Source organism: Haliotis cracherodii, unplaced genomic scaffold, assembly GCF_022045235.1.
Source record: "Haliotis cracherodii isolate W230 unplaced genomic scaffold, xgHalCrac1.p SCAF_1, whole genome shotgun sequence".
NCBI lineage: Eukaryota > Metazoa > Mollusca > Gastropoda > Lepetellida > Haliotidae > Haliotis > Haliotis cracherodii.
Window position 1 is genome coordinate 49,045,496 of NW_027266264.1, and position 13,368 is coordinate 49,058,863.

At 41.5% G+C, this 13,368-nt stretch overlaps 1 protein-coding gene across 1 annotated transcript; it reads left to right on the forward strand.

Annotated features, from left to right (window-relative positions):
- Positions 1-4,189: 4,189 nt before the first annotated feature.
- On the forward strand, positions 4,190-5,457 carry LOC139465003 (hyaluronan mediated motility receptor-like). The gene is made up of 3 exons (XM_071246667.1): positions 4,190-4,313; positions 4,576-4,621; positions 4,836-5,457. Exons 1-3 carry the CDS (start codon positions 4,190-4,192, stop codon positions 5,455-5,457), a joined length of 792 nt encoding a protein of 263 aa, XP_071102768.1.
- The last annotated feature ends 7,911 nt before the right edge of the window (positions 5,458-13,368 follow it).

Consider the following 13,368-nt stretch of genomic DNA (forward strand, 5'->3'; position numbering starts at 1 on the left):
CGTTCTTGAGTTGGATATGGGTGTGCCTGTTTTATTAGTGAGTATGGTTTTACAACGCTTTTAGCAATATTCCAGCGGGGGACACCAGAAATGGCTTCACACATTGTACACATGTTGGGAATCGAACCCGGGTCTTCGAACGCTTTAACCACTAGGCTACCCGACCGCCCTCTGTTTTATGAGAACGGTCGACGTACTACCCCTTTATATAGACAGACTACTTTGCAGTTACAGTAGGCAGGGGATGGTCTCTTAGTTTTAGATATAGATCGGCATGCAAACAAACTTCTTCATAAAAACATAGCACTCCGCCCCCCCCCAACAAAAAAAGATGAAATAAAACAAAATAATGATGATAATTATAAAAATAATCAAAATTCAGTTAGGTTTCTTACCTTTGAGGTACGTATTATGGGATTGCCTATCAGTCGGATCCCTGTGGGGACACATGGTTGGGAAAGGTCCCAGGCAATCTATGTTAGTCATAGAGGCGACAACATGGATCAAGTGGTCAGACTTGGTGACTTGGTTTATCGCCTGTAATATCGCACCCCGAGAGGGTGTGTCGTAGCTCATTATATCAGTGACTGGTTTGTCTGGACCAGATTCGGTTACTTAAAGGACGAGTGTCAGAAACAGGTCCGAGACAGGTCAAGGTTGTCATAATGACAAATTACTCCATTATCGACGATCACACCCACATGAAGAGTATATACACATAATTAACGATCAACCACTCACCAATACTGTGCAACAAGGGAAATGCTAAGAAAATCAGGATTTCGAGAGGCCAAGGGGCCTTTTCTTTCACCAATTATATTGCAGTGAGACGTATTCAATCTCACTTAACATGCACAATTCACCCTGATGAAAACATCTTGTTTCTGCACAAACTGGTTGTATGAAACTATATGTATGTCACACTATAATATTGCCAAACATAATATAAAATACGCACGAAGTGAAGACGCGTATTTTTCTCTTCACTCAACATCAAAATTAACTGATCGACTCCGTGGTCTAATGGAGAGGGAAAGGTCGGGGGTTTCGATATAAAAAGACGTTAAAAGATGGTACTTGTAGTTACCCTGTCTGGTGCTCGGCATTAAGGGGCTAAAACAAGGACTAGTCGACTCGGAAAAAGTATACTGTGTCTGAGTAGGGTATTCATGTTAAACTGCGACATGGTATCTCAGTGTGCTAACACTATAAAATCGGCATCAGTTCGGACCAGTGTGTGTGTGTGTGTCTACATATGTACACACACACACACACACACACACACACACGTGCATGCAGGTCGCCATATAAGTGCAATAATCTTGAACGAGACGTTATACCCCATTTCACCTGACTCAAAATCAACTGATCATGTTGTGGTGGCGCTGAAGTGGGTCTACTGATCATGTAGTAGTACTGGTGAAGGGGATCTACTAATCATATGGTACTGCTGAGGTGAGTCTACTGATCATGTGGTACTGCTGAAGTGCGTCTACTGATCATGTAGTATTGCTGAAGTGCGTCTACTGATCATGTAGTACTGCTGAAGTGCGTCTACTGATCATGTAGTACTGCTGAAGTGGGAATACTGATCACGTGGTACTGCTGAAGTGGGTCTACTGATCATGTGGTACTGCTGAAGTGGGTCTACTGATCATGTAGTGGTACTGCTGAAGTGCGTCTACCGATCATGTAGTACTGCTGAGGTGAGTCTACTGATCACATTGTGGTACAGCTGAGGTGAGTCTACTGATCACATTGTGGTACAGCTGAAGTGAGTCTTCTGGTCATGTTGTGGTACTGGTGAAGTGGGTCTACTGATCATGTTGTGGTACTGCTGAAGTGGGTCTACTGATCATGTAGTGGTACTGCTGAAGTGAGTCTACTGATCATGTTGTGGTACTGCTGAAGTGCGTCTACTGATCATGTAGTACTGCTGAAGTGGGAATACTGATCACGTGGTACTGCTGAAGTGGGTCTACTGATCATGTAGTGGTACTGCTGAAGTGGGTCTACTGATCATGTTGTGGTACTGCTGAAGTGCATCTACTGATCATGTAGTACTGCTGAAGTGGGAATACTGATCACGTGGTACTGCTAAAGTGGGTCTACTGATCATGTAGTGGTACTGCTGATGTGAGTCTACTGATCATGTTGTGGTACTGCTGAAGTGCGTCTACTGATCATGTAGTACTGCTGAAGTGAGTCTACTGATCATGTAGTACTGCTGAAGTGCGTCTACTGATCATGTAGTACTGCTGAAGTACGTCTACTGATGATGTGGTACTGCTGAAGTGGGAATACTGATCATGTAGTGGTACTGCTGATGTGAGTCTACTGATCATGTTGTGGTACTGCTGAAGTGCGTCTACTGATCATGTAATACGGCTGATGTGAGTCTACTGATCATGTGGTACTGCTGAAGTGGGTCTACTGATCATGTAGTGGTACTGCCAATTTCAGTGGTACAGCTGAGGTGAGTCTACTGATCACATTGTGGTACAGCTGAAGTGAGTCTACTGATCATATTGTGGTACTGCTGAAGTCAGTCTACCCATCATGTTGTGGTACTGCTGAAGTGAGTCTACTGATCATGTTGTGGTACTGCTGAAGTGGGAATACTGATCATGTAGTGGTACTGCTGAAGTCAGTCTACTGATCATCTGGTACTGCTGAAGTGAGTCTACTGATCATGTAGTGGTACTGCTGAAGTGGGTCTACTGATCATGTTGTTTTTCTGCTGAAGTGAGTCTACTGATCATGTGGTTCTGCTGAAGTCAGTCTTCTGATACAAAAAGACGTTAAAAGATGGTACTTGTTGTTACCTTGTCTGGTGCTCGGCATTAAGGGGCTAAAACAAGAACTTGTCGACTCGGAATAAGTATACTGTTTCTGAGTAGGGTGTTCATGTTAAACTGCGACATGGTATCTCAGTGTGCTAGCACTTTAAAATCGGCATCAGTTCGGACCAGTACATATGTAACCACACACACACACACGTGCTTGCCGGTCGCCATATAAGTGCAATAATCTTGAACGAGACGTTATACCCCATTTCACCTGACTCAAAATTAACTATATGTTCGACGGATGTACCATATAATGTATTAGAAAGACTACACTTTACACTATGTTCCATAATACTATTTTTTTTATGTCAAAGTACATCGTATTTAAAGGAAACATGTTCATTGTAGTGAAGCCCATACGCTGAATGGTCTAGGTTTACTATTCACTGTTTTCCGTTTCGATCATTCAGGGAAAACAAACATAACGTTCTCCATAATATAAATATGTTTAAATTTTTATATATTATTTTTACAGTTGATTTAGACATTATATTAATATATCGTTTATGAATATAACGTCTAAGGCGCCGCGATTCGCTGTGCAGAGTTGCGTCCCTTGGGTACGCCAGAAACCTATGATTGTGGGTTCGAATTCCGGTTCGCCCCGATTATGTTCCTAGGTTATATCACGGCGTGCCAACTTGATGTGGGGGGAAAGCCCGAAGTGATGCAGGTCTCAGACGTTTACCACTTCGGTGAAATCCACGAGCACGGGTATGGTGCTGACACGCGGCGTTAAACCAAACTCACTCACTCAATGTGTGGATGCTTAAATTGGCGTAGCCACACGTATACAAAAACGTCCAGCAAGAGTCCCTAAAAGATCGAAATGTGTAGCATGTTATTTATTGAATTTGTTCAACATATAGTGGAACTCAGCATCACCACATGGTCAGCCAGCGTTGTGACGTCATAGGCGGCACAATAGCAATGACGTCATAGAACAGTACCATGACGACGTTCCTAGTCCAATCCACCAGTTCTAAGCACATTGTCTTTGTGTTCACACGTACACTTGCTGCGTGTCATAAAGATCAGACTGTTACTGTTCAGGATCGCCGATTATTTGATACCCGTGACCATCATCTACTGCTTATGAGGTAAGCAAATATGTTGGAATTAATATAGGGGTTTATCATCGTATATTTCCGTAATTAAAGCATGTTGTTTACATCTTAAAGATTGACCTCGTTCCTCGGCTACACTAGCTTCAGATTCTTTCTGAAACTGGAAAAATCGGAATTGCATATAAAAAGTGCCCATATCGATAAACAATGTATACGGTGGTTCTTCATATTCCGAAATTCAAAAAGAACATGTGTATGTTTATCTATCAACAGATGGCTTTGTGCACACAAGGGCGTTTGAAAGAACGAAAACTTCTCTCTCCCATTCTCGAGGCGGAAGACGAGGTGTCTATATTGTCTAGTCCAAGAGCCATGGAACAACACAATGATTTACTGGGTAGGTTATCATTCTGTTGGGTTTCAAGTATTTTGGATTTGTACGGAGTGATGTCAGAAAAAAAACACACAGAAGGAAAACTTAGAATGTTTTGCGTAAGAGTCACCCATCAATTTGATAACTCTTGTGGGTAAGTGGATGTAGAGTCCTTATCACCATGCTAAACATCTGAAGAGAATTGGTGTTGCGTACAGTCAACTTTGCCCACGTGCTAATGTGGAACTTGTTCCGACGTGAAACACGATTCGCTTTTTGTTTTCAGCTCAATACATGGACTTGAAATCGCAAGTTGGAGATATGGAGGAGAGGTAAGCAGAAGCCATGACTAGACAGAAATAAACTTGTGGTACACCAGGTGGTCTCGGATCAAATATAGTAAATTTTGTATTTGACAATAAACTGGCAGTGGTAAGACATTGCCAGCAGAAGTATAAACTTACATTCATTTGACAGTCATTTTGGAAAGAAAAGTTGTTAATATATACTCTTTATATTTTGATACAATAAATGTCTCTTCTTCAGTCTTCTTGACCATCTTCTCAAGGAAAACCAGAACCTGCGCCAGGTGAATGAGCGACAGAGTCGCGAGCTCCGACAAGAATATGAACTGAGACTGAAGGCAGAAAAGGACAGGGCGGGGTTTAGAGTAGAATATCTAAATTACAAGCTCAGTTTAACAATGGAGCATGCTGAACTCCAGGAACTGAAACAGACGCTGGAAGAGCTCGCCAGCAGCCGGGAGATGGAGAAACAGGCGGAGGTGGAGCAGAGGAAGAAGCTGGAGGAAGAGCTCGAGCAGCTGAAATCCATCCATCAGTTTGCAACCCTCCAGCGCCAGGCTTTACCTCTGACCTGCCATAGTCCAGGCAAGACACAGGCCAGTCTCCCGGTCATAGCTCCCCCAGCCCACCCAAAGAAGGCACAAAGGCCGTACACTGGAAAGACCAAAAGAAAAGTTCCATGCAAGATCCAGCCTGCGCAGAACACAGCCTCTGCTTGTGGGGACAGCACGATGAAGACCATAGCTGACAGCAAGGTCAAGGTCACTCCTGGCACAGAACTTACACCGAAGGACACTAAGAGAGGTCAAAATGTACCTAAACAGTCACTTAGATACTCAAGGAGAGTTCGCCAGATTCACTGAGATATGTTGACAATGTTATGTGTGTAATATTTTCGCTTTTAATTGATGAGCAGAACTTGTTTGTAAGAACAACTGTGCAGCACCAGTTTCCTTTGCAAGATAAGAACGGGACATATGTAAATTTTCAATTAATTTGTACATAGAGAATTTAGTCTGACAATGATTAAAATTTCTTACTGTTTCAACAATTGTTTTTTGTTGATGTCTCAACTGTCCTAAAAATGCTCCACGTCGTATTATCTTATTTGTTAATGGCGGACCGAATCAGCATGGGGTACTTATTGAAGCGAATCTACTGATCATGTTGTGGTACTGCTGAAGTGGGTCTACTGATCATGTTGTGGTACTGCTGAAGTGAGTCTACTGATCACATTGTTGTACTGCTGAAGTGAATCTACTGATCATGTTGTGGTACTGCTGAAGTGAGTCTACTGATCATGTAGTGGCACTGCTGAAGTGAGTCTACTGATCATGTAGTGCTACTGCTGAAGTGAGTCTACTGATCACATTGTGGTACTGCTGATGTTAGTCTACTGATCATGTAGTGGTACTGCTGAAGTGAGTCTACTGATCATGTTGTGGTACTGCTGAAGTGGGTCTACTGATTATGTTGTGGTACTGCTGAAGTGGGTCTACGGATCATGTTGTGGTACTGCTGAAGCGAGTCTACTGATCATGTTGTGGTACTGCTGAAGTGGGTCTACTGATCATGTTGTGGTACTGCTGAAGTGGGTCTACTGATTATGTAGTGGTACTGCTGAAGTGAGTCTACTGATTACATTGTGGTACTGCTGATGTTAGTCTACTGATCATGTTGTACTGCTGAAGTGGGTCAACTGATTATGTCGTGGTACTGGTAAAGTGGGTATACTGATCATGTTGTGGTACTGCTGAGGTGGGTCTACTGATCATGTTGTGGTACTGCTGAAGTGGGTCTACTGATTATGTAGTGGTACTGCTGAAGTGAGTCTACTGATCACATTGTGGTACTGCTGAAGTGAGTCTTCTGGTCATGTTGTGGTACTGGTGAAGTGGGTCTACTGATCATGTTGTGGTACTGCTGAAGTGGGTCTACTGATCATGTTGTGGCACTGCTGAAGTGGGTCTACTGATTATGTAGTGGTACTGCTGATGTTAGTCTACTGATCACATTGTGGTACTGCTGAAGTGAGTCTACGGATCATGTTGTGGTACTGCTGAAGTGAGTCTACGGATCATGTTGTGGTACTGCTGAAGTGAGTCTACTGATCATGTTGTGGTACTGCTGAAGTGGGTCTACTGATCATGTTGTGGTACTGCTGAAGTGGGTCTACTGATTATGTAGTGGTACTGCTGAAGTGAGTCTACTGATCACATTGTACGTGGTACTGCTGATGTTAGTCTACTGATCATGTAGTGGTACTGCTGGAGTAAGTCTACTGATCACATTGTGGTACTGCTGAAGTGAGTCTACTGATCATGTTGTGGTACTGTTGAAGTGGGTCTACTGATCATGTTGTGGTAGTGCTGAAGTGAGTCTACTGATCACATTGTGGTACTGCTGATGTTAGTCTACTGATCATGTAGTGGTACTGCTGAAGTGAGTCTACTGATCATGTTGTGGTACTGCTGAAGTGGGTCTACTGATTATGTTGTGGTACTGCTGAAGTGGGTCTACGGATCATGTTGTGGTACTGCTGAAGCGAGTCTACTGATCATGTTGTGGTACTGCTGAAGTGGGTCTACTGATCATGTTGTGGTACTGCTGAAGTGGGTCTACTGATTATGTAGTGGTACTGCTGAAGTGAGTCTACTGATTACATTGTGGTACTGCTGATGTTAGTCTACTGATCATGTTGTACTGCTGAAGTGGGTCAACTGATTATGTCGTGGTACTGGTAAAGTGGGTATACTGATCATGTTGTGGTACTGCTGAGGTGGGTCTACTGATCATGTTGTGGTACTGCTGAAGTGGGTCTACTGATTATGTAGTGGTACTGCTGAAGTGAGTCTACTGATCACATTGTGGTACTGCTGAAGTGAGTCTTCTGGTCATGTTGTGGTACTGGTGAAGTGGGTCTACTGATCATGTTGTGGTACTGCTGAAGTGGGTCTACTGATCATGTTGTGGCACTGCTGAAGTGGGTCTACTGATTATGTAGTGGTACTGCTGATGTTAGTCTACTGATCACATTGTGGTACTGCTGAAGTGAGTCTACGGATCATGTTGTGGTACTGCTGAAGTGAGTCTATGGATCATGTTGTGGTACTGCTGAAGCGAGTCTACTGATCATGTTGTGGTACTGCTGAAGTGGGTCTACTGATCATGTTGTGGTACTGCTGAAGTGGGTCTACTGATTATGTAGTGGTACTGCTGAAGTGAGTCTACTGATCACATTGTACGTGGTACTGCTGATGTTAGTCTACTGATCATGTAGTGGTACTGCTGGAGTAAGTCTACTGATCACATTGTGGTACTGCTGAAGTGAGTCTACTGATCATGTTGTGGTACTGTTGAAGTGGGTCTACTGATCATGTTGTGGTAGTGCTGAAGTGAGTTTACTGATCACATTGTGGTACTGCTGATGTTAGTCTACTGATCATGTGGTACTGCTGAAGTGGGTCTACTGATCATGTTGTGGTACTGCTGAAGTGAGTCTACTGATCACATTGTGGTACTGCTGATGTTAGTCTACTGATCAGGTTTTGGTAGAGCTGAAGTGAATCTACTGATCAGGTTATGGTACTGCTGAAGTGAGTCTACGGATCATGTTGTGGTACTGCTGAAGTGGGTCTACTGATTATGTAGTGGCACTGCTGAAGTGAGTCTACTGATCATGAAGTGGTACAGTTGAAGTGCGTCTACTGATCATGTGTGCTGCTGAAGTCAGTCTACCGATCATGTGATACTGCTGAAGTGAGTCTACGGATCATGTAGTAGTACTGCTGAAGTGAGTCTACTGATGCTTTTCGTATATCTTCCATGAATAAAACTATTTATTAACGCTTGCCTCACCGTTGGGATTCGGGGTTAGAATGCCTATGCTGGTAGTATTTTCGTAACAGTGTATTCGATGGTATACATAATATAAACAAACCGTTTACATACATCGAGACAGCTATATGACGGCGGTCTGTAAATAATCGAATCTGGACCAGACAATCCAGTGACTGACATCATGAGCATCGATCCACCAAATTGGGATCGATGACATGCATCAAACAAGTCAGCAAGTCCGACCAACCGATCCCGTTAGTCGCCTCTTACGGCAAGCAAAGTCACCTTTTACGGCAAGCATGGGTAAAACTGCTGAAGACCTATTCTACCCCGGATCTTCACGGGTCGTATACATGTATGTGACATAACTTGGTGAAATTACATGCAACATAACTTGGTGAATCTACAGAAAATAATTTCCACAGTGCATCATGCATACATTTATGGGGATCTCCTCACTTTGCCACCACCTATTGTTCTCAGTATGAAAATCAGTCAGGCATGCTAATTGGTTAAACAATAGAAGGCATCAGGGGTCATCTCAAAATTTTGATATGTGATATGCACAAAAATTTCATTATTTTATTCTATATAGCACTTCATATCATAGCGTTAAGTAACATTACATTTAGCGTTTTGATACATTCATACACATATTTACTGTGTATTTCATTATTTCATTATTTTATTCTATATAGCACTTCATATCATAGAATTAAATAACATTACATTTAGTGAGTGAGTGAGTGAGTATGGTTTTACGCCGCTTTTAGCAATATTCCAATATTACAGCAATATCACGGCAGGGGACACCAGAAATGGGCTTCACACATTGTACCCATGTCGGGAATCGAACCCGGGTCTTCGGCGTGACGAGCCAACGCTTTAACCACTAGACTACCCGACCGCCCCAATTACATTCAGCATTTTGATACATTCATACACATGTAGTCCACTGAGATGTGACACTGAATCGGCATACTCAATGGATGTTTTGATGCCAGCTAGAAGAAAGTCCTTTTCTTTTTTTTCTCCCTATACTAGGCTTCTGCCACCACGACTGTTGGGAATGAACTGAATATCCATCTGTGCATTTGCCATTTTGCAGTGACCGAAAATTAACCTTCTTTTATAGCAGGATCTACAAACTGAACGTTGATCGTTAATCAGTAATTAATCAACAAATAAGAAAATTCGCTCACCAATATTGCCAGTGAAAACTTTTGACATTAATTGAGGGGGTGAACTCAGTTCAGTATTTGGTGACTTTGATATGGCCCCCATGCTTGTATAAACATTGCTACTGTTAATCCCTGGTGGCCTGGTGGCAAAGTAAGGATAAACCCATTTATGTATGTTTGATTTGATTGACTTGCATATTGTAAGCATACAGATTGATTTATCATATATAAAAATGTCTAATATATAAACACACACACGGCCCAGAAATTTAAGCTTAGCTGTTCCCTGCGTAGACTTAGTGGCATTTCTCCTGTTAAGGCCTGAAGTGAGATGTAGGAGGTGCCATGTTGGGTGCGTGTAATGAGTTTGAGAGCCTGATATTGTATTGAGTCAAGTTTTTTAGATAGAGAGTTGTTTAGGGTGTTGTATATGGCGCAGCCGTAGTCTAGTTTTGATCTAATTAGGGATATGTAGAGAGAGAGGAGAGTATCTTTGGATGCTCCCCAGTTAGAGCCAGTTAGGCATCTCAGGGTGTTTAGGTCTTTACTGCATTTAGTTGTTAGGTTTTGGATGTCAGCATCCCAGGTGAGATGTTCATCGAAAATAAGTCCTAAGAATTTGGTTTGTTTTTGAAATTTGATTGTTTGATTGTTTAGCTGGAGGATTAGGGAGGCGGGTTTCATGTTTTTATGTTTGAATACTATTCCTGTTGTTTTTTCTTAGTTTTTTCCCAATCAAACCCTCTCATCCAAAACTTAATAAACCAAAACATCAGCCCTAAAAACCAAGCTCTAGCTCGTAAACAACCCTTACTTACCCCAATATCCCAAAGAATAACAAACTACCTAAATGAACACCAAATTAAAAATCTTCAACAAAACTGCAAACAATCAAATATCTTCACCCCTAAACTTAAAATACCCAAAATAGACACAACACTAGCTAGCCAAATAAATAAACAAACCGACCCAAACATAGCTAAAACTACCACACTAGCATACATACACAAAAAATGGCCAAATTGGTGTCACATTTACACGGACGGATCCTCAGATCCGACCTCCAAACACACGGGTTTCGGAGTCCATACCACACAGCCAACTAAAACCACACAATCCTTCCGACTCCCAAACAACCAATCAATATTCACGGCAGAACTAATGGGCATGGCCTCAGCCCTCCACAATCAAGAATCCAAAAACCACAAAAAAAATCCTAATACTTACCGACTCCCTAAGTGGACTGCAAGCCCTCCAAAACAAAAATACCAAAAACCGACCTAAATTAATAAATAAAATACTTAAAAGCTCCAACGACCTAACTAAGGCAGGCAAACAAATAACCTTCTTGTGGATACCAGCCCACGTAGGAATATACGGTAATGAAAACGCCGATAAAGCAGCTAAACTATCCCTCAAAATCCCAGAAATAAGCTTAAACTTACCCATCTCAAAATCAGAAATTAAAAGTGTAAACAAGCAAAAAATCACCAAAAAAAGGCATAACCTATATCTAAACTCAAATAGCCAAATCAAAAAAGTGCTCAGCAAACCACTAACCAAACCAAAAATTCTCCATCCATCAAAAGAAAATCGACAGAGTAATCACTAAACTCCAAACAGGACACACCAACCTAAATAACCACCTAAAAAAAATAAAAAAACACACTACAGGTAACTGCCCACACTGCAAACAACTAGAAACCCCAGAACACGCTCTCATCCACTGCACACACTACCTCACACATCGAACCGCATTACAAACCACCCTCAATCTAAACAAGGCTCTCACTCTAGAAGCAATACTAAACCCACAAAATAAACTAGAAAACTTCAAGGCCTTAGGCGTATTCTTAATCAAAACGGAACTAATAAAACGGATCTAAAAACATAATAACCTACCAAATCAAAATCACATAAACAAACAAACATCCACCATACCCAGCTCCCTTAGTTCTCCTCCCCAACCCCATCGGCATCTATTCCAAATATCAAAATTCCCAAATTATATATAAGCAACCCCTAAAGCCCCCTCTTGGGTTGCACAGACCACCTTCGCCCCTTTCGGAAACACATTAAATGGCCTGGCCGGGTCCGTGTGCGAAATACGCATCAGTCGGAAAGCGCACGTTAAATCTCCAAAGTAAGTAAGTAAGTAAGTAAGTAACACACACACACACACACACACACACACACACACACACACACACACACACACACACACACACACATTATTAATTGTTACTAAAATGATCGATACTCATTGATCATTTATTTCAAATTGGTCTCGGTTTTCAGAATAGATATTGGAACATATTGTAGTGATAGTTTTTATCATCCTTATGTTGGGTTCAAATATATACATGTTCACATTCATATAACGATTACTATAGGTGTTAGACCTACCGATTTACCATAAGACGTAACTAAAAGTTGGTACGGGAGGCGGGGCAGTGAGCTTAAGGGTGAGTAGGACCCCGGTACCCACAGGGCTACCCGGACTCGTGGCTATAGTCACGTGATATATCAATTGTTTAATGACGATAACAGTCAAACTCCATGGTTACACAGCAAGTCGCGTTTTTCTGACAATTTATACACGCATTTTATTTGACTTTCGTGTGTTTGAGTAAAGATGGAGCTTAATTCTGTCAACTTCAGTGTATGGATGATAAAATCGTGTTATAGGCGTAAATTCTACCTAAGTTGTTTTGCAAGGGCTCCGGTCAAAGACATTTTGCACCCAACTTGTGATCTTCAGCGGGTACCCGGGTATAATGTTTTTTATTACCCATATGGGCTCAAGTGTAATAACTTTTTGATATTTGCACAGTGTGCAATTAGTGATTCTTGAAGCTGATTGGTCAGTGGAACAAATATCAATTTACAACGGAACTATTATTTTTTCTCATTCCATTCATTCACAAATCCACGCCTTTCCCTTCAGATGTTTTACGTGCTACAATCTCACTGATTTGAGATTTTTAAGACAAGACACATAGTTTCATATTAACAACATGATATTACATTATCATTTTTTTCATTTATTACACATGATTTTCATTTTACAGTAAAAACCAAAACTACGTCCCCGTTTGTAAACAAACATGGCTGGCCATTTGAGGCCTGTCAAAGTAAATGACCTCGTTAAAGCGGACGGAGATCTGACTGACATGAAAAGTTATTCGTATAATTCAACCTCTGAACACATTTAATGTCTCTGTTGTCAAAACTGCATATGGCCAGATTGAAGTTCCAAGATTCAGATTGTGATGTTGCCAGAAACTGTTTCTAGAGCGCCAAGATCATCACCACCAAGTCCTGGTTTGCGTCTGTGTTAGAGGGCTTGCTGTTTGATGAATTTTTCGACCACCCGAATCCCAAAACCGGACTTTGTATAGACAGGTTTGCCTTTGTGAACGAAGATGACACCAATAACTGCCAATGAAAATCAAAACACAATAAAAAAGACTAAACTTGACAAGTTGACATGAACTTAGTTCACATATGTATACAGGAAAGAAAAACACGAAAAATGTGACTACTCACAATTTCAACGATGGCATGAGAATAAAAACAAATTCATTTTGCAACAACATTTAGACTTTCCTAAAGACATCATAAAGATACACTATTTCGTAAAATTTTGTAACGTTGTGTGAAGAAATAAGAACGTGACACTTTTTTATACAATGTATACGTTTTTCGTAACCGCGACGTCTGCAAAGCACGGCGCTGAGCGGTATGCAGGCT

Excerpts from the sequence above, each read along its gene's own strand:
- LOC139465003 (XM_071246667.1), top strand. The coding sequence starts at position 4,190 with ATGGCTTTGTGCACACAAGGGCGTTTGAAAGAACGAAAACTTCTCTCT. Across the intron at positions 4,314-4,575 it reads ACAACACAATGATTTACTGG|CTCAATACATGGACTTGAAA; the intron begins GTAGGTTATCAT and ends TTTTGTTTTCAG. Across the intron at positions 4,622-4,835 it reads GTTGGAGATATGGAGGAGAG|TCTTCTTGACCATCTTCTCA; the intron begins GTAAGCAGAAGC and ends TCTCTTCTTCAG.